The sequence below is a fragment of the Eschscholzia californica genome, unplaced genomic scaffold, assembly GCF_041429995.1.
Source record: "Eschscholzia californica isolate CP2 unplaced genomic scaffold, dmEscCali1.0.p SCAF_3, whole genome shotgun sequence".
NCBI lineage: Eukaryota > Viridiplantae > Streptophyta > Magnoliopsida > Ranunculales > Papaveraceae > Eschscholzia > Eschscholzia californica.
The window spans coordinates 27,396,242-27,418,360 of NW_028238420.1; the positions used below are offsets into that span (position 1 = coordinate 27,396,242).

Consider the following 22,119-nt stretch of genomic DNA (forward strand, 5'->3'; position numbering starts at 1 on the left):
CTTTGTTCTAACAAAGATGTTGATTAAGAAGATGAAAACGAAGATTATGAACCATGTGAGTAGAAAAGACAAGATTATGAACCATGGTAGGCAGTGAAATCCAACTATTCAAGATTTGATGATGGCGGTTTTTTCTATGGTGGTGACGGTTTTTCGGTGATGACAGCGGTTTTCCGGCGACGGTTTCCGGCGACAATGGCGGTTTGCCGGCGAATGTGACGGAGATTTAAATTAGTTTTCTTTATTCTGTATTATTCTATGTTTTGTTGACCTTTAGGGTCCTTTTATTCGTGATCTTTAGGATCCTTTCATCTTTTTCTTTTTTTTTCGTCAGAGTCTAGTCCAATTTCTTTCTTATTCACGAGGTACTTTGCATTTAAAGGTATGCAACTCTCATGAAGTTGGAAGAGAGAAATAACAATTTCATCCATGTAAACAATGTGATTTTATCACTTATGAATGGAAATCGATTCCCGTGGCTTCAAAAAAAAAAACATTATCTATTAGTTTGAGGGAGTATTAACAATTACATAATTACTTCCGGGGGTAAATTGAATAATGTTTTGGCTATAACACCCAAAAGATAACATTCTTACTGATAATAATTAACAAACTATGTTAGTTTAAGAACGTATCGTCAATTACACAGTTATATTAGAGGTGTTACTAAGATAAAATCAATTTAGGCAGTTAAGTCAAGGCGTAAATCATTCAAATAGATTTAAGACCATGGAAAACTTAACATAAAAATCAAGAAAGATCTAGGAGAAATGAAGATGAAAAAGACGAAAAAATTGATATGTTTCTAGTATTAGTTTCTCTGGGTTTTTTGCTAGACTTCTACTATGTCGGTCGAAATTTCCATCATGTCGGTGGAAATTTCGATATTTCCCACAACTTCGGTGGAATTTCGATCATGTCGGTGGAAACTATGCAAGAAATAGTTGTAAGTGTTATTTCGTGCACCTAATCTCATTTTAGGAAACGTTTCGCGAAATTTCGGTGAAATTTCGGGAAGTTTCATTCCTTGATTCAAACAAGCCACTCTTTGTCTTGAATGCAGTCTTCCATTCATCACCTTCCTTCATTCTGATCTGGTGATATCCATTCCTTAGGTCAATTTTTGAGAATACCTTTGATCCATTCAACTCATCTAGCTGTCATCCAACCTGGGGATAGGATAACGATACTTGATAGTTATCTTGTTAATAGCTCGGTTGTCTACACACATCCTCATAGAACCATCTTTCTTTGGTACAAGCAGAGCTGGTACAAAACATGGACTCATGCTCTCCCAGACATACCATCGATCAATCAGCTCTTGCACTTGTTTCTGGAACTCCTTAGCCTCTTCTTGGTTGCATCTATAAGCTGGACGATTTGGCAAAGGTACACCTGGTAGTAAATCAATTTGGTGCTCAATACCCCTGTTTGGAGGTAGTCCGGGTGGTAAATCTTTAGGAAAAACATCACTGGACTCATTCATCAATTCCAGCATCAATGGATGAGAAATCACTTCAGCTCCCGCATTCTTTTCAACCACTAGCAAAGCAAAGACCTCCTTGCCCCTGCCCATCTTCTTCATGATTTTGGTTTCACCTAAAAACATGTTCTCCTTGCATTTCTCCGCTGCAGACTTAGCACACATAGTAGGTGATAATGGTGTCAATGTAATGTGCTTCTTATCCTTATGAAAAGAATAAGTGTTCTTGTACCCATCATGTACAGCTTTTCTATCAAACTCCCAAGGTCTGCCAAGCAATAGATGACAAGCATATATTGGAATAACATCACAGACCACCTCATCATGCAAGTTCTTCCCAATAGAAAAGGAAATCACAACCTGTTTAGAAACTTGCAACTTGCTCCCCTCAGTCAACCACTTCAGTTTTTACGGTTGTTGATGCTTTATAGTTGGCAAACTCAGCTTCTCCACAAGTGTACTTGATGCGACATTGGTACAACTCCCACTGTCAATAATCACACTGCATACTCTTCCCTTAATTGTACAACGAGTTGAGAAAATGGTTTCTCGTTGTTCTTCCTCTGTAATCGGAACAAAGTGTAACACTCTTCGTATTACTAACAATTCCCCACGATCAGGTTGTTCAATGATCTCATCATCTTCTTCATGAACCTTTTGATCAAGGGCTTCTAAATCATGAGAATTCTGTTTTAGTTCTTCTTCAATCTCCTCAATCTCTTGAATTGTCATAACTCTTCGATTAGGACATTGAGCCTGGAAATGCCCAAATCCTTGACATTTAAAGCACTTCTTCAAATTCAGCTCCATAGGTTTTGCAGAATTCTGAACTTCTGGCTTTTTGTTGCTGCCACTAACATCACCTTTCACAGCTCCTTTTGGAATCAAAGAAGAAACTGGATTGTAGGGTCTAGTGTATGGCTTCCTTCTTACTTTGTTTTTCTTCTCCACTTTGATAGCAAGCTTCTTGACGTCATCAAAAGTCCAAAAAGGTTGCAGCTCCACCTTGGTTGAAATCTCATCATTCAAACCATGTACAAAGCGTACAATAGTCCTTTCCTGTGGTTCTTGAACATCACACCGTAATTGCAGAAGATCAAACTCCCTTGTATATTATTCTACAGTCCTTTTTTCTTTCTGCAAGTGTGTAAGCTTTAGGTACAAATCTTGCTTGTAATCATCGGGTAAAAATCTCCTCTTCATAAGTCGTTTTAGCTTCTCCCAAGACCTGATTCTAGTCTTGCCTTCTCTTAAACGTTGCGACTTAAGAGTATCCTACCAAAGGCTAGCATAACCCTTTAGCCTTAAGGTTGCTATTTTATACTTCTTCTCATCATCATAAATATTATATTCAAATGCACGTTCCATTGATCTTAACCAATCTAGAAAGTCATCTGGATTTAGATTACCTTCAAAATCAGGAAAATCAACTTTGAATTCTTCTTGCCGAGTGTGCTGCTGATGTGGTCGAGTATCTCTTCTTCTCCCACATCCAGAACTAACACTATGATCATCATTAAAAATAAGAGAAACCCGTCTGTCTTCATCAAAAGATGAATGGTTATCTCCAACTCTTTGTCTTCTTGGTTGCGCTTGCACATTCATGCCATTAAAAGCCTGAACCATTTGATGCATTTGCTGCCTCATTTCCTCCATTTCTCTCCCAATACGCTCAGCGTATGCTTGGTCGAGAGTCAATCCTCTTGAAAATTCCATATTATCAAAACATGAGATTTATAATTTCACTTGATACCACTTGAATTATAAGCTTCTGAATTATAATTTCACTCTACCAACCTGAATTAGAGCTCTGATACCACTTGATGTGTTTCACTAGAAGCGTGAATGCTGAGTGAAGGTAAGATCGTAACAAGACTAGGAAGATCCGGATCACCACACTTTGATAAAGTTTCCACTACAAAGTGATAAAGAAACCGGTTGAGCTAACACCACACCTGGATAAAGTTGCCACCACCAGATGATAAAGACGCTCGAAATCCACCACCAATGGTTCTTCCAAAAACAAAGGATAAAGGAATTGATCTAAATATATCAAAAGTCACAAAAGACTCTATAATTTCTCAATTCGTTTTCTGATTTTTCCATTGATAATAAGCCTCATTATATAGAGGAGAATACATTAAATGAGAAATAAAAGCTAGTCTATATGCATGGAAACTAGTTACATTAGAAACAACTTAGTTTAAATGCATGAATGTAGAACGACGAGACTAAATTTAATGCAGATTACGAAAAAAAAATGACTCTTCAAGTCTTCAATAATTCTCGTTAAAGCCCATATTTAATCATTGCTTAGTTGGTAATCATTGCTTAGTTGGTCCAACTTCAACAAAGTAACGCTCAGCCCGTTGGTAGGCTTGCCCACCGCTGCTTGCTCTAGCTCTGGTTGTTCCAGCCCTGGCTATCAAACACTATTGCTCCCGCATCAAGTTTGTCCTCTGACTGTATCTGCTATCGCTATGATAAAATTTGCTTCGTCATCATGGATAAATACACTCTATTCCTTCTTATTTTGTAAGTTGCATATAAGAGGCGTCTACATTGATCTTAAGAAATGGTGTCGATGGATGTCTCCATTGTTGTTGTTGTGGTTTTTCCCTGCATTTGTTAGTTATTATGGATTCAATTTTGAGTAGCGTGGTTGACATATTGTTGATGCGATTGATCATCTGTAAATGAGTCTATTTTTTAGTGCTAAAACAATTTTCGCACCTAGCTTTCCAGATAAACCATCGGATTTTAGCATATAAAGTAGTAATTTCCTCATCTAATTTTTTCCATTGTTGAATCCATTGACTTACCGTGGTTAATTGTTCAGATCTAACCTGAGAGTGAAACCAAATCACTCTGGCTTAGTTGTAGTGTAACATCACATGGTCTAAAGTTTCATTATCATCACAATATACAATTATAGATGTTACCAATATACCTACCAATTTTGTCCTTAACTGGTAGACTGTTCGTACAACATTTTCAAAGGAATACCTTTAGAAGGGGAGGTTTTAGCCGATTTTGGGAAATATTTAGCTTTGAAAACTTGAACCCAAATGGAGCGAGGATTATTGAGAAGTCGTCAATTAAGTTTGTTGAGAAATGCTTGATAATCAAGGAGATGAAGTCGAAGCCCTAGCCCTCCTAATTTGCATAGCTTACAAGTGGCGGACCAGTTGATAGTATGAAATGTTTTGGATTTTCCCCACCAGAAAGTCCTTTGTAGGGACTCGATGCTGTTATAAATGCCTTTGGGAATGGCAAAGCACTGCATTTGGTATCGAGGAACGACCGCTGCAACTGTTGAAATTACTATCGAGCGACCCGCTTGCGAGATAAGGTTGGTTTGCCACTTGGAGAGTTTGTTTTTAATTTGGGTGCGAAGGGATTTGAAAGCTTAATTTTCGTTTCTATCGATGAAAAGATTTGTGCCAAGGTATTTATCTTCGGACGAAGATTGATAGACTTTGAGGTTACAAATGATCATCCTTTTAAATTTGGGGTGCGAGTTTATGGAGAAAAAGATGTTGGATTTAGCGTAGTTTATCATTTGACCGGAGGCCTCACTGAATTCTTTCAGAATTTGTTTGAGATTGTGCGCATTCTCGAGAGTATTTTGGTCGAAAATGATGCAATCATCCGCAAATAAGAGGTACTTAATGGTAAGATTGGAGTTGGGAAGAGGAAAGCCGACGAAAGAGTTCTGGTTGTTGTTATTCTCCAGCATACGGCTAAGACCTTCCATGACAATAGCGAACAAAAAGGGAGAGAGGGGGTTACCTCGGCTGATTTCTCGACTAACCTCGAAAGTAGATCCAGCGCGACCATTAATGAGCACTGCCATGGTGCTGGAGTTGAGACAAGCTTTGATCAGATTGATCTAATGAGAAGAGAACACCACGATAGTCATGATTTTCTCCAGGTGCCTCCATTCAATGCGGTCAAAATCTTTAGACATGTCAAGTTTGAGACCGAAGTAGCTTTTAGACCCACGGATCTTTTCAAAGGAATGGACAAGTTCTTGGCTGATCAGAATGTTGTCAGTGATCTGCCTACCAAGCACGTAAGCTGCCTGAAAGGGGGAAATGAGATATGGCAGGATGATTTTGAGACGGTTAGCCATGATTTTAGTGATAATTTTATAGGTCGTATTGAGAAGGCTATCGGTATGAAGTCAGCTGGGGATTGAGGAGTTTTAGTTTTAGGGAGAAGACAAATGTGAGAATGATTAGACTGAGGCGGGAGGGAAGCAGTGCTAAAGAAATGAGTGACCATATCTTTTATGTCCTCCTGTACCGTTTCCCAATTGGATTGGTAGAAGAAAGGGGTGTAGCCGTCTGGACCAGGTGCTGCCCTTGGCTTGAGAGAGAAAATAGCCTTTCTAATTTCCTCTATTATTAGGGTAGAGATAAGGGATTTATTCTGAAGAGGATTGATTTGGTGAGAGAAACACTCCAGAAGATTAGTGGAGAAACTTGAACCAATCGAGGTGGAGATATTAAGAAGATGATTGGAAAAGATGGAAGAAATTTCTGCCTCATTGTTGGTCCAAGAGTTATCATCTTTTTTAATGGAGTGAATTTGGTTTTTACGATTACGAGTGACGGCACTGGCGTGGAAATACTTGGTATTTCTGTCACCCAGGTTAAGATTGGCTATTCTGGACTTTTCTTTCCAAAGACTCTCTTGCCCGAAAAGAAGAGTTTCGATTTGGGTGAATGTCTCTTTAAAGATCACCGGGTCTTGAATGTTCTGAATTTTGTTGGTAAGTTGTTTTATGTTTGTGTCCAGATGACCGAAGACCTCTTTGTTCAACTTCGACAAGCGAATGGCCAGAGAGTTAAGTTTGGGCTGAATTTGATTTGGGAGAGAAGTCCAATTGGTTTTGATGAATTGAGCACAATTTTGATGAGACATCCAAGTACGGATGAATTTGAAGGGTTTGCGCCCCGAAGAAATGTTAGGTTTGGTGGTTAGGATGATGGGATTATGGTCAGAGCCAATAGTAGGGAGGTGGGTGAGCTTGGAGTGAGGAAAGGTGGATAGCCAATTGTGATTGACCAGAGCTCTGTCTAGTCTCTCCTGAATAAGGTTACCCTTAAATTGTTTATTAGTCCAAGTGAAAGGATAGCCTGAATAGCCAATGTCTTGGAGGCCCAGTCGATTTATGGCCTGCTTGCATTTAATCATGTTAGAGCAATGGGCCTCTTTCCCTCCTAATTTTTCAGACGGGTGCAAGATACAATTCAGGTCACCTATCACTAACCAAGGATTCCGATTGTCCGGGGTGTGGCTAGCTAGAGTCTCGCAGGGTCTCATTTTGTTGTTGCTATACAGACACCCATAAAAGGCAGTTACATAGAATTGACAATTGTTATCGATTTGGGTGCCTTTAGCGTGGATCATGTTTTGGTCTGTTTACAAGATGTCGAGGGAATAATTAGGGGACCAATATAGAGCCAACCCACCCGGCTTTGTTAATGGGATTAACTGTATGGTGTTTATAAATGTTGCCGAGATTTAAAATTTGGTCTAAGTTAACATTAATACATTTAGTTTCAGACAAGAAGATAAAATCGGGATTATGCTCTTTAATTAGGCGTCACAAATGTTTTATGTTGGTGATATAGCCACAACCCCTAACATTCCAGGCCAGAAAGGCCAGGTCCGTTGGGGTTTGATTATCTGTTGGGGATTGAATGTCCATGGGCCCACTAAGTCCAAAAGGTCTAAGTCTACACCAAAACCAAAGCAGAGGTGAACGACAAAAACCAGAAAGCACCACCGGCGACTACTAGTCCACAACAATGGCAAATAAAAAGATATAAGGGCACCTCCAAATGAAGAGCCCAGCTGGCTAGGTGCAACCTGAAAATCAAATTGACCTATGCCAAAAGATCCTTTCCCTGATGGAGATCAACACAGAACCTTAGCTAAGAGAAACAGATAAAAAAACTAACACAAAATATGACTCAATTGTGGAACTAATGGGAGCATTAATGGTGAAAAAAAGTGAAGAAGTCACTCTTACAAACTCTGATACAAAACCTAAAGACGATTGGAGGAAAAGTATGGCAATAAAACTGATGTCGGAAAGAACATATAGTTTGATAACTCTGAAGCAGATCCTGAAGAAACTATGGAAACCAATAGGAGACATAATCATTAAAGAGTTTTATAGAAACTCATATCTGATACAATTCGACAAGAAAACAGATCAAGAAGACGTGGCAAGAAGATCCCCTTCGTACATAAATGATGACCTCATATTGATGGAGAACTGTGACAAAAACAAAATACCAAGAGACTACAAGTTTGATAAAGCGGAGTTTAATGTGCAAATCCACGGATTACCTATTGAATACTTGACTAAAGAGGCAGTTGAAAAAATTGGGAATAAACTAGGAATTGTCAAATTAGTCAAGGATGAAGATATAGTGCGGTGGGGGAAATATGCCAGGGTTAAAATTATTGTGAACATCAATGAAGCCTTGTTAACAAACCTCACAGCTACATTAACAGATGAAAAGAAATGCGAAATCGAATTCAAATACGAGAAATTAAATAAATTCTGCCATTATTGTGGGAAGCTAGGGCATCAACTGAAGAACTGCAAAACTAGGTCAGAAATAAGAGATGCTATCTCTGATGATTGGTCCATAGAAGTACAAAACAAAGCAAAAGAATTATTACTACCCAGACTAGATGATTCGATTAAAGCAGAGTACAGAACTACAATCAAATTTGAGAAAAAACCACCATCAACCGGCGGTAATTCGAACCGGAGAAACCAAGAACCGACGAAGGAAGATCTTGAGGAGATACGGGCAGATCTGGAGGAGAACGGTGAAGATCAAGCAATATCTAATAGATTAAGGAAGGTTTCCAAACTGCTACTAATTGATAGATTCGAATCAGGAAAGAATAGTGAGGAGGAATCTTACTTCCAAAAATCGAATGAAGATAACCTTAAAGATGGAAACAAATCAGAGGAGGGAATTGGTGAAAATCAACTTACCAATACGCCTAATAAAACTGCAGAAGAAGAAGATTCGATGGATTATGAAATGGGAACCAATTTGGTTACAAATAATCAAGGTTCAGAGGGATTAAAACATGCCAACTTATCCTATGTTGAAGAAGAAACTTATGTTGGGCTTGAAAGCCAAAAGGCCCAACTAACATCAGGAACAACTATTGAAGCGCCATTGGGAGAAAATACAAAAACCACTGAAATAACAAACAGGAAAGAGCCAGAAAAGAGGATGAGAGGAAAAAATTTGACAATTAGAACTCGAACTCAGAACTTGAAAAGATTAGCAAGAAGTGCAATTACTAGTAAAACTGTGACAGTGATGGAAAAGAAGGAAAATGGGAAAAGAGACAGAAATTCTTTTAGTGAAGAAGAGGAAGAACTGCATAGTAACAAGAAAGCTAGGAAATTATCAAAGAATCTCAACAATAGGGCAATGGCGGCCAGCCCAGAAAGGCCGCTAACTCAATGATAGTCCTAAGTTGGAATAGTCGAGGTTTGGGGAATACATCGACTATTCAAACATTGAATTCATTCCTCCGGGCAATTAAGCCGTCCATTGTTTTTTTGTCCGAAACAAAATTGTCGCAAAATTCATCGAAGAAATGGGCTGAGAAGTTATTATACAAAAACCATTACTTTGTACCTGCAATTGGGTTGAGTGGAGGTTTGTGGCTCTTATGGGAAGATAATATCCAGGTAAATGTGGTTAGCTCATCTCCAAACCACATACACAGCAGAATCAATACAATCGAGAGTAATATTCCATGGAGCTTGCTAGGGGTGTATGGACCACCGATTACTCATGAACGAGAGAAATTCTGGGACTTTTTGAGAGTGTTTAGTACACAACTATCTGAACCATGGTGTGCCATCGTAGACTTTAATGCAATTCAATCAAGCAAAGAAAAATGGGGAGGTAATGGCTTAAATAGAAGAGCAGCTACTCAATTCAGAGACATGATATCGGATTGTGATCTCATGGATTTGGGATATTCTGGCCCCGCTTACACATGGGTGAATGGTAGAAAAGATAATGAACATATTAGAGAACGACTAGACAGAGCTTTAGTTTCGTCAGAGTGGAGAGTAAGATTTCCGGATGCTCATGTGAAACATTTGCCAAGGTTTGAAAGTGATCATGCACCTATTATATTAAAGTTAAGCAAAGGCCGACCTAAAAGAAAGCCACCATTTAGATTTGAATCACATTGGCTACAACATAGAGAATTTGAGGGGATGATGAAACAAGAATGGGCAACAATAAATGGAAGGGTTATTGACAAACTTGCCACACTTGCAGGAATACTGAAAAAGTGGAGTAAAAAGAATGTGGGCAATATCTTTTATCAAATTGAAGAACATAAGAGACTACTATTGGAGATACAGTCGAAAACACCAACAATGCAAACTATAGAAGAGGAGCAAAGAGTCCAAATAAAACTGTCTGAGTTATATCATATGGAAGAGAAATTCTGGAGCCAAAGAGCAAAAAAGCAATGGATTCAAGATAATGACAAAAATACAAAATTCTTTCACCTATCAGTATTGAATCGAAGGAGGAAAAATACCATTTATGCCATTAAAATGGAGGATCAAAACTGGACGGCTGATCCAGAGAAAATTGCTAACATATTTGTTGATCATTTTTTCAGGTTTACAAGGGAGGAAGCAGTAATACCCATACCAAATTCATTAGTATTGACCAAACATCCAGTGCAGAATGATGAAAATACTCTATTAAGCAAATCACCGAGCAAAGAAGAAATTTGGGAAGTTATCAAGAATATGAAATCTTACAAGGCGCCAGGGCCTGATGGATTCCCAAGCTTATTCTATAAGAAGTGTTGGCAGATAGTGGGGGATGAAGTATGCAATCAGATAAATACCATTTTCGAAACAGGAGAGATACCAGGTACTTTGAACCATACACACATCGTTTTAATACCAAAAATTCAGGCTCCCGAACATCCGAGTGATTTTAGACCAATTGCTCTATGTAATGTATTATATAGAGTAATTACTAAGATCATAACAAATCGGGTAGGCCATTATTGACTAGAATGGTGTCATTAGTACAGAATGCATTTGTTCCTGGCCGTCAAATTTGTGATAATCTGATTATTGCCCAAGAAATAATTCACTCTTTGAAGTATACAAAAGCAAAAAATGGAGCTTTTGCACTCAAAGTAGACATGGCGAAAGCATATGATAGAGTCAACTGGAATTTCTTGGGTGAGGTTCTCATCAGATTCGGAATTAACGGTAAGATACATAGATTGATTATGAATTGCGTATGTTCCACCTCGTATTCAATACTTATAAACGGGAGACCAAAAGGAAATTTTCGAAGTGAAAGAGGACTGAGACAAGGTTGTCCGTTAAGTCCGTACCTATTCATCCTATGCTCAGAAACACTAACCCAATTAGTAACTTACTATGAAACGACAGGGTTGTATGAAGGATTGAAGATAAATAGATATGCACCATCAGTCAATCATCTTATGTTTGCCGATGACTTACTGTTTTTTGGTCAAGCTTCAGACAACAATATCAATCAACTAAAGGAAATTCTGAACCAATATGCAAGAATCTCGGGTCAACAAATAAATTATCATAAGTCATCCATACATTTTAGTAAAAATTGTGCATTTCATAGGAGAAGTGAGGTGATGAATTTGTTGGGAGTGAAAGAAATGGAGTACAACCACAAGTATCTGGGTAATTTCTTACTCAAACCCAAACATAAGAGTACTTCATATGACTTCATCTTACACAAATTGTCCTCTAAATTATCTGGTTGGAAAAGAAATTCTTTATCCTATGCAGGTAGAACTGTTTTGCTAAAGAATGAACTAGCAACAATTCCAGTATATTTTTTGTCTACAAATTTAGTCCCAAAGAAGGTACTTGATGAAATTGAAAAACATCAAAGAAATTTTTGGTGGGGACATGAGGTAGGACAGAAAAAAATGCATTTTATGAGTTGGCAGAGATTACAATCCGATCAAAAAAAGGGAGGTCTTGGTATTCGGAACATCGGCATAGTAAACAAATCGTTAGTCGGCAAATTAGTGTGGAGGTTTCAGAATGAAAAGGAGGCTTTATGGGTTCGTTTATTGACAGCAAAATATCTCAAACATGAAGATTTCTGGTCTCATACATGTAAATCCAATGTTACCAATACTTGGAAAAGTATGATGGACATGAGGAAAGAATTAGAATCAGGTAGGTGCATGAGTATAGGCAATGGAGCAAGCACCCGAATATGGGAAGACCCTTGGGTTCCTTCGCTCAATGGGTTTAGACCAGGGAAAAATGAAGAGAATGAGGAAATACCGAATTTATATATGGTGAAAGAGTTAATCGACCAACACACGAAGAGGTGGAATCAAACACTAATTGATCAAGTATTTGATAGTGTTTCGGCTCGGGAAATTATGAAGATTCAATTAGGAAATTCAGCAAGTGAAGACAAACTTATATGGGTATTCACTGGAAAAGGACAATTCACTGCAAAATCCTTATATAAATCCATTTTGTCAAATCAACCGTCAAGTTCGAATAACACTACTGGTAGTACATCAGATTTTAAATGGCAAAAACTATGGAAGAACTTCGAGGTCATTCCACAAGTACAAATGTTTATATGGCGAGTGTTGAACGATGCAATACCCACCAAACTCAAAGTCCTTCGATTAAATAATATAGAACCTAAACTATGTCCGATGTGTGAAGAATATGAAGAAGACATTAACCATCTCTTTAAAGAGTGTAAGTTTGCAAAGGAAATCTGGTTTCGATCTCCTTTAGGCTATCGATTTGAGGATAATAACACCATCCAAGAGAAAATTAAAGAATGGATTGAAATCAGAGTAGAAGATGAAGGTGTGAGAATAAGTGCTTACTTAATTTGGACAATCTGGAAGGCAAGAAACAGAAAGATATTTGATGGTAAAACTCCTGATGTGTTGAAAACCATTAAGGAGGCAATTGATTTGTTTATGGCCTATGAAACAAACTTAAAGGAAAATGGGGACAGCAACTATACAAATTTGGAAAATAATTCACAAAGAGCAACAAGGGGTGTGTTAATGGAAGATGAAGTAAGACTAAATGTGGATGGATCATACAAAAATGGAGAAGGGGCATCAGCTGTGGTTATGAGAAACTATAACAATTCATTCATAGCTGCTGAAACGGAGTACTATATTGCAGGAAGTGCGCTTGAGGCGGAAGCAAAAGCGGTTTTAATGGGACTGAGGTTAGCTAAGAACCATTCACACAGAAGAGTGGTGATAGAAGGAGATTCGAAATCGATTATAACAGCTTGTGAATCGAAGAATACTAGTATTCCTTGGCAAATTCGAAATATAATCAATGATAAACATGATGAAGTACAACTGTTTGATGAGGTGAAATTTTATGCCATCCCTAGAGAACACAATGAGATTGCTCATTATCTAGCAAAAGAGGCTTTCATGCTTAAACTATGTAAACAGTGGGAGGAATTCAATCCCCCACAATGCATTGTAAGAGTGTTAGAATTGGAGCTACTCTCATGTAGCTGAATATTTGAATGAATAAATAAGGCCAACGCCAAATTTCATCAAAAAAAAAAAAAAAAACTAACACAAAATAGAATTAAACAAAACAAGAAAAGGTAAGACAGTAAGAACTAGCAGAGACAGAATAAACACAAAAAAGATCCCATTATCCAAAAGGAACATAAGAGAAACAATACAAGATATCTCCTTAAAACAAACAAAAAGCCAGCAGGTACAGGGGGCCAAAGACTAAAAAGATTGGATGCCTGAATATCGGTGAACCACTTAAAAAAATTGAAACATCTTAAGATGAACAAATTAATGATGAACATGTTAGCTTGAGAATAGATAGAGACAAAACCAACTCTTAAATTATACTTTCATGGGGTTGCAGGAAGATGGAGAGGTAAATTAATTTCCTATTAGGGAGATATAGGATGTGTAGGCAACAAAAGATTTTGGTAATAAATTTTTTGGAAATATAATTTTCCGGAACAATAGCTTGGTTAACTCAACCTTAAAAAAAACCTTTGCTTTACTAATGAGTTAGAATATATTTATTGTTATAGGATGGTGCGGACCAGCCTTCCAGACTGCTAGTGATACTGTCCGCTTTGGCACACCTGGACCTCGCGGTTTTAAAAGGCCTCACTAGGGAAGGGTGCTTAACCTCTTAAGAGGAGCACCACACTCCTGTCTCCCACCAATGTGGGATTGCTTTACAACACACCCTCCCAAGACCACATCATAGTAGAGTGAATCGTGCTGATAACGTGTTACAGGATGGTGCGGACCAACCTTCCGGACTGCTAGTGATACTGTCCGCTTTGGCACATTTGGACCTCACGGTTTTAAAAGACCGCACTGGGGAAGGGTGCTTAACCTCTTAAGAGGAGCACCACACTCCTGTCTCCCACCAATGTGGGATTGCTTTACACATTTATGGGAGGGGGAAAAATGATTGTAGACTTTAGGCCCACATAAAAAGTACAGTTTCTGTCTTATTTTCTATTTCATATTTTATTTTAGGCTTATTGTCTTTATTGGTTTCGGAATTGATAAATGTCTAATTATTCTACTCGGAAACAATACCTTGGTTAGTTGACATTAGAATTATACACCACTATCTACTTCCTTGGGTTTCATTAAAACCATTAAAGATGTTTGTCAAAATCACACATCGAACACTTTTCCACGCACAATTTAAATCGAAACTGTGATCTCTAGATTTTCAGAGTAAATGGACAACTGACTTGTTAAAGTTGTTGGCATTTTTTTAACCCTTGAGCAGATAGATTTGTTTAAATTTTTGAACATACTTATCAAAATTATATTAACTCACAAGGATATATAATTTTAGGTCAATGATTCGGGGAACAAGAAAAGTTTCCGGGTTACAAAATTTCATAGGTGTGAAAATATTTTTTCACCAAACACACCCTTCCACTCTTTTTCTCTCTTTCATCTTTCTTTCTCTCGAATTTTTCCTTCAAATAACACAGAGATAGTCGTTTATACCACGTTGTGAGCTCACTAAATTTTTAAAATAGGTAACTGATAGTGATCGAAAAGACATTTCGAAGGATTGCATTTTGAATAGATAAACAACGAAAACAACTTGCTAATCATAATATGTTATGAATAATGCACGAAGCATTTCGAAACGTTTTGTTGAAATCATCATGTTATTCATGTAACATTTCTAATTGTGTCATTCAAATCATCTCGTTATTCATAATATGTTATGTTGTGACGCAGCGGAAAAATCTGGAAAAGAATTAGAACTCCGTCATGTTGCATCATGACAGAGACTCATACCTCATTCTCAGCCATTTCGACCTAAACTTTGGAGATATTTAAAAAACATAAAGTTAAACACATTATGGAGATATTTCAACAAAAAAAAAAACAGATTATGGAGATTCATGCAAATCTACGTAGACAAATTCTTCCAAGTATTATAGGTATTAAATAGAGATCGTCGTCGTTCATAATACGTATGAACTCACTAATTTTTTAAAATAAGTTCATCAAAAAGACATCTCAAGCAATTGCATTATGAATAGATGCGGCTCAACTAGGCTAAAGAAAGGATGGGGCTAATGTAACTTGGGAGATTTTATAGGGCTCCCTCATTTTTGTTAAAAGGCCTCCCCTTAGTGATAATTTAGCAAGTAAAATGATTCATGGGAGGCCTTTTAACAAAATTGGGAAGGCCTTATAAAACTTCCCATGTAACTTTTTGTAATCGTCCTTTTTTTGTCTTTCAGTTAGTATTTGTTGGCTTGTTCTGGGTCTGGCCCGTACCCGCTTATCAATACAAAAAAATCTCTCTTCGCTCTACAGACATCTAAGATTTTTTAATAGAAAAAGAAAAAATATATATTTTAAAAAGTATTCTTAGAGCAGAAAGCTTATCAAATATTTGCAAGATTTACTTCCCATTATATATCTCTGTCCTGTAGTGGATTAAACATGGAAGTTCAGTAAACCTAAATCATTATAGTTTATTTTTTGGTAAATATTGATAGTCATTTGTATAGTTTCTAGAAGAATCACAACTAGGAACCTAGTAATGATTATTTGATCCTTAATTGAGAGATTGTTTGAGTACATCAATAAGGACCTTCCCCTATATGTATATACCTTCACCTCAACCTTCCAAGTTCATCAAAATTCCTTTTACTTCTTCTTTCCTTTATAGCCACAATGCCAAGAAGGCCCAGCATAGGTCGACAGAGGATTGAAATAAGGAGGATCCAAAATGAGGTAACCAAACAGGTGATGTGTTTCAAACGTCGTGCTGGTGTTTTCAAGAAATCTAGTGAGCTTTCTATTTTATGTGGCGTAGAGATTGCTTTTGTAGTCTTCTCACCTGCTGGGAAAGCATTTTCATTTGAACATTCATCGGTCATTTCTGTCATCGACCATTTCCTCACTGGAAACGCCAATCGGGACAACAATCCTGTGACATCAGTTCTTGAATCCAATAAAAGGGTTGTTGTCAGAGACTTGACCAACCAATACTATGACACCATGGTCTAGATTCAAGCAGAGAAAAGAAGGGGTCAGGAGCTTGATCGAGGTACGCAAACCAGTGTGAACCAGTTCTGGTGGGAATCACCTATTGATCAAATTGGTCTGGAGGAGTTGAAAATGCTGAAGAACTACATGGGAAGTCTGAATCAGATCGCAATGCGATCTAATGAACTCTTAATGAATGGAGCTGCCAATATTGGCGGTTCCATTCCTTAGATGAAGTAATCCTAAAATATCAATACATTTCTGCAATTTCAAAGACTATTATGGTTTCATTTGTATTGATTAGGTGATTCTCATTTGTACTACTTCTACCAATTACTCATAATCCAAAATAAATTAATCAGATTGGTTAGAAATGTGGTGGTATTGTTTGTTTCTGTATTCTTGAAAGATCGTCACAACAAATTATTCCTTTTTTTTTCTTATATAATAAATCAAAGAACGTAAGAAAATTAACTATGCCATGAAAAATATAAGAAAATTCATAACTATGTGATAGTTATCTCTCATGAAGTACTTTCTTGGACCAAATAAACAATTTATTTAGTAAATGTGTGTGTTGTGGTTTTAGTTTCATAATCATGGAGATCATTGCTCGGTACATCAATAATAGAAAAAAAATCAATATACTAAAAAAGATTTGTTGGTGCTCGTTTGGCAGGGCAGGGTTATACTGATAACTTGTATTTTTTACAATGATGTATAATTTATTATGATATTAGCCTAATTTTCTGGGCCGGCCCTAACATTTACGAGGCCCAAAGCCGTTTGTAAATTTGTTGCCCCTAATAGTTCCTTGTAATGCTTTATAAAAAAAAATGCACTTGTGAGGACACGAATCTGAGTCAGTTGGGACGCAAGCAACTGTGTGGACCAATCCACTAGCATCTCTTTTGTGTTAACTGATGTAAGATGTACGGAAACAAGTAAATAATTGATAAAAATTTATGGAGAGGCCCTTCAAAATTGGGGGCCCAAAACCACCGCTTTGGTGGCTTTGGGCCAGGGCCGCCCCTGCTAATTTTATAGGAGATGTGATAGAAATTGATCAAAATATGCTCCTTTTGTTTTTTTGCTTTTCTTGGAAATAATTCCGCCTTAGAAGTGAAGTAACGTTTTAGAATAACCTTGTTTTGTTGAATGGGACAAAATGAATGCAAGATGCTTGGACAAAATAAATGTCATCTTATTTAAATCTTGAATTGGATAAAGCAACATTAAATTGTGGTCGTTTTACTTCCCAACTCTTCCACTTTCTCTCTCTCTCTCTCGAGTTTTATTTCCCTATAAAGAATAGTAATACAATTCTCATTTTCCCTGACTTTCTGATTTCTGCTTCTCTCTCTCTTTCTCTTTCTCTTTCTCTCTCTCTCTCTCTCTCTCTCTCTCTCTCTCTCTCTCCTAGTAACCCTAACGACAACATCTTTGATTTCAATCCACTTGAAATTTTTCTTTTCTCTGATTATTATTTTCATATCACTGTGATTAGGATTCTGATTCTCATTAATTATTTTTCTCTGCATTACTCATTTCAGGGTTCAGAGGAATGATGACAGGCACTATTCATATTTATAAATCTTATTTGCTCATTTGTTAATTTGGATTTCCCTGATTTCAACCAACTTTCCCCGTCTTTCTGTGCTTTTGATTTCAGAGTTAATGGAATCAAGATGACGGCAGGTATGTTTTATGATTTCTAGATGTTTGGTTATTGTTAGCCATTTTTAAAATAACATTTGATTTCGATTTGCTCCAAAAAAAAAATCTTTGATAGATTACAAAATTACGTTGGCAGAAGTTTAGGACATTTCAGTCTGATTCTCAATTTTAGCTTGATATAAATTTTTGTTAGGTTTTGTTATCCTTTCTGTTCGATTTTGAATATTAAAAGATTTGGGACTGAAACCGAAAAAAATTCCAATGTCGTGGAGACTTTCAATAAATTTCAGAAAGAATACTATGACTACATAATAATCTGGTATAAAAAAGCCTCGCCTTATAGTTCAGTAAAAGTCTAGCATTTTCAGCAGATTAAAGTTGTTGATATTGCGTTTTAAGTTTAAATCCTCACAATCCATATAAGTAACGATAATAGTCTCTCCCATTACTTATATATGTTATTAATTACACTTCAATGGAAGATTGAGAAATAAGAGCTCTTAGAATATGTTGTGTCTTCTTGTGTTGGAGTTGAACTCAACGTTTCCAAGATATGCGATTTCAAGTTCTTTGTTGTAAGTAACTTGTAACATGTGAGATATATAACATAATTTGTTTTACTGACTGGAACAAAATGAATGCTTGCTGACTAGGACAAAATAAATATATCCATCTCATCTCTCCCTCACTTAATGTCTCCCCACAAGAACCTTTCACTTCCCCTCTTCAAAATAAATGACCCTAACATCAAACATTTAGGCTCACTCGATTTGAAATAGTCCTAATGTAATCTAACAGCGGAGAATGACAATAGCAAAAGTAATGAGACAAAACAAAAAATCTTTCATTGTTAAAAGAAAGTGGTTTAGTCCGAAAAATTATGTATATTAATATTACTAGGTATAGCCTTAAGCACAACAAAATCTAAGCCGGTGGATCTTTATCTCTTCATCACAACCGTTTACCAACAGTTGGCTAAACGAGCCTAGATAAAACAACACGTTCACCTAAACTGGGGAAACGATAGTTCAAAACTCAATTCTTTAACTGCAAGAACCCTTTTCTGATTTGAGTGTCAGAGAAGTTTCTGAGTTCTTTGTAGGTTATGTCACAGAATTACAAAAAGCAGCTCGAAGCAGCGAATCTTTATATCTTGTATGATAACCTAAACCCAAATTTCGACATCATCAAAGAGTATTCTGTTTCCTATTGACAATTGTACACTCTAGATATTGTTATGAAAATTGTCTACAATGTAACAAATTAGAGCGATAGTGATTAAAAACTTAAATATACTTTCCTTAAGGTAATATTTGCTCCCTCGAACACTTAGAAATTATTTGTAGATTCCCAACAAATTACCTCGCAAGACATGACAAGCCTTATGTAAATCTGTACAAAGTATTATGTAAAGATTTATTTAAGAAGCACAAGAACAATTGGAATTTGGCAAAATGTTTTTGTTGCAAAACAAGACAAAACGAAAATTTCATTTGATCTACATACTGATTTGGCTACAAGGTAACCTATCTATAAGAGTAAGATATTCCTTTTTGAAAAGTTTTACCTTCTGAAGACAAAACCAAAATTAGTAATAAAAGTACTAACTTTTCAAACGGTTGTACCCTTTCACCAAAATTGTTACAAATTTGTGGAGACTTTTAAATTGTAGAAAACCTGTGGAACGAAATTTAAAATTTTAGATGTCATAAATTAATATGGCTAGGGTCGGAAAATAGTTGGGGAACCTGAAACCCGAAGGTAACCGCGCCAACTGTTAGAGACCGTGGATAAATTCAGCCCGAGGTCGGGCTTACACGGCTCGTTGATTCGAGGTTTCATGGGTGGGACTCGGACAGAGCTCCTTACCCGGGGTCCGACCCGATATACCGACCTTTAAATGACCCGCCCGTTAGAGCCTGATCGCCTGCATGCCTTACACAATAGATCCAACGACTGAAATTACAGAAAAGTTGGACCAATATGCGTCCCTTCACAAACCTTAACACACCCCATCCCTTCTCTATTTAAAGTCATTCCCTCTTCTGACTTTATCTTCTTCCACCTTCCACCTTCTTCCTCAGCAGTTTCTTAGAGTTTAAGAGAGATAGAGAGAGATAAAGAGTATTCTATAGAAAGGGAGAGGATAGAGATAGAGTATTCTAGGGAGAGAGAGATAGGTAGAGTATTCTAGGGAGAGATAGGAATATCAAAGAAGTATCTAGATGAAGAAAAAAAGGAGTTCTCAAGAGACAGAGAAAGATGGTATATGCAAGATGTGTAATACAAACATATACACATATACAATGAGTTCATGGGATAAAACATGTAACCAAAAAAATTCTTCCCATGACATAAAATGATCTAGAGACATCATGTTCATCACAATAATATTTTGTCTTTAAATGAAACTTGAAGTTCTTGATAAGTAGTTTACCTTTCTCCATGTAGTGTTTAGAAAATAGATGATAAGCTTCTTCTTTGATTAAAGATGAACAAGTATACTCTTTCCTCTTCTTTTCTTCAAGCCTATAGAGATGGAAATTCTAGCTTAAACTTGTATGAGCAAGAGCATATTTTTCATCCATTACTATCTCCTATTTATACTACAACAAAATGCATTTCCATCATTGCATTTTGTCTTGCCTACCACAACAAGTTGTGTTCATATTTGTGTCAAACATTCCATGTGTCAAGACAACAAACCATGAGGTGTAAAGACAACAAGGCAAGTTCATCTTATGTGTCAAACACCAAGTCCATAAGGTGTCAAGACAACATGACAACACAACTCATTCTTGAACTAGATATAGAGTTTCCTAAGCCCAATACTTAATGGGCTAATTGGATGGGACATACTATTGGGCTTGTACGTATTAGGCCCATTCGTAAAGTACAAGGCCCAAAGTTTACATTCTCCCACTTGGCCCATACAATTGAAATCATATATTTGCAAGAAACTATCATTGCAAATCGATTAAGGGTTTAAACAATTATGCGCGCATTTAAGAAACTCAATCTGAATCTAGTGTACCATAACAAGTAAGTTACTAATGTGAGTCATAGCGGTTATACATCTTAAAGCGATATATTTCCTTCCATGTACCACAACATTAGAACTCACCTTATACGATGATCATAAGGAGATTAGATACAAAATCATTCACATAATTGATTTTGTTTCTTATAGCTCGAATGTCTTCCAAGACAGTTTCAGTCTTGCCAAGACTATTCCTGTAACTTTTCAACTCAATTCTATTATGTACACTTGAGTAAGCAGGAATAAGGAAACATAGTATTATGAGATCTCTATAGTGTTTGTAGAAACTAATATGTCCATTCAATCCATAACGTTACAAAGATAACTAAGACCCATAGTTGCAACATGTTCCTTAAATGTCTTAGCTATCAATCCTTTAGTTAATGGATCTGCAACCATAAACATAGTACTTATATGTTCTACAATCACTGTATGTTTCCTGACCTCCTCTTTGACAATAAGATATTTGAGCTCAAGGTGTTTGCTCCCTCGAGAACTAGAATACTTATCATTCTTAGAGAAGAAGACTGCAGCACTATTATCACAATAAATTCTCAGCGGTCTGGCAATAGAGTCGACGATTCCAAGCCCTGAGATAAAATTCCGCAGCCATAAAGCATGAATTGTGGCTTCATAACATGCCACAAACTCAGCCTCCATTGTGCACGACGCATAAATACTCTGCTTAATGCTTCTCCACGAAATAGTTCCTCCGGCTAAGAGAAACACATATCCAGACGTGGATTTTCTACTGTCAGAGCACCCTGCAAAGTCGGAGTCTGAATAACCTATCACTTCCAGATTGTCTGTTCTTCTGAAAATAAGCTTATAGTCCTTGGTTCCTTGTAAGTACCGCATCACCTTCTTTGCTGCTTTCCAGTGAGCCATTCCTGGGTTACTTTGGTAACGACCAAGCATACCCACCACAAAGCTGATGTCAGGACGGGTACAGATTTGCGCATACATAAGACTCCCTACTGCAGAAGCATAAGGAATGTTTTCCATTCCTTTTCTTTCAAATTCATTCTTGGGACATTGCATAAGGTTGAACTTGTCACCTTTCTGTATAGGTGTTTCAGTTGGTGAACAATCTTTCATGCCAAATCTTTCTAAAACTCTTTCAATATAACTTTTCTGAGACAATCCCAAAATGCCTCGTTCTCGATCTCGAAATATTTCTATTCCGATAACAAATTTTGCCTCATTCATATCTTTCATTTCAAAGTTATTAGAAAGAAATTTCTTGGTCTCATATAATAAACCAAGATCATTAGTGGCAAGAAGGATATCATCAACATACAAA

At 36.9% G+C, this 22,119-nt stretch overlaps 2 protein-coding genes and 1 pseudogene across 2 annotated transcripts; 1 reads left to right on the forward strand and 2 right to left on the reverse strand.

Annotated features, from left to right (window-relative positions):
• Positions 1–1,153: 1,153 nt before the first annotated feature.
• On the reverse strand, positions 1,154–3,199 carry LOC147549299 (uncharacterized). The gene is made up of 3 exons (XM_086668273.1): positions 2,987–3,199; positions 1,896–2,542; positions 1,154–1,751 (listed from the first exon to the last, which is right to left on the reverse strand). Exons 1-3 carry the CDS (start codon positions 3,197–3,199, stop codon positions 1,154–1,156), a joined length of 1,458 nt encoding a protein of 485 aa, XP_086524399.1.
• A 12,585-nt stretch (positions 3,200–15,784) lies between these two features.
• Positions 15,785–16,330, forward strand: LOC147549300 (agamous-like MADS-box protein AGL61). Its single transcript, XM_086668274.1, has 2 exons — positions 15,785–16,072; positions 16,121–16,330. Exons 1-2 carry the CDS (start codon positions 15,785–15,787, stop codon positions 16,328–16,330), a joined length of 498 nt encoding a protein of 165 aa, XP_086524400.1.
• Positions 16,331–21,073: 4,743 nt separating this feature from the next.
• Positions 21,074–21,925, reverse strand: LOC147549301 (secreted RxLR effector protein 161 pseudogene; annotated as a pseudogene).
• Between the last annotated feature and the right edge of the window lie 194 nt (positions 21,926–22,119).

What these genes read in the sequence shown, in the direction of transcription:
- LOC147549299 (XM_086668273.1), bottom strand. Translation starts at nt 3,199, where the DNA reads ATGGAATTTTCAAGAGGATTGACTCTCGACCAAGCATACGCTGAGCGT. An exon ending in TTTTTAATGATGATCATAGT is followed by an intron (nt 2,543 to 2,986) that starts GTTAGTTCTGGA and finishes CAAGAACCACAG; the next exon opens with GAAAGGACTATTGTACGCTT. An exon ending in ACTATAAAGCATCAACAACC is followed by an intron (nt 1,752 to 1,895) that starts GTAAAAACTGAA and finishes ATTGCTTGGCAG; the next exon opens with ACCTTGGGAGTTTGATAGAA.
- LOC147549300 (XM_086668274.1), top strand. Translation starts at nt 15,785, where the DNA reads ATGCCAAGAAGGCCCAGCATAGGTCGACAGAGGATTGAAATAAGGAGG. An exon ending in TTCTTGAATCCAATAAAAGG is followed by an intron (nt 16,073 to 16,120) that starts GTTGTTGTCAGA and finishes ACCATGGTCTAG; the next exon opens with ATTCAAGCAGAGAAAAGAAG.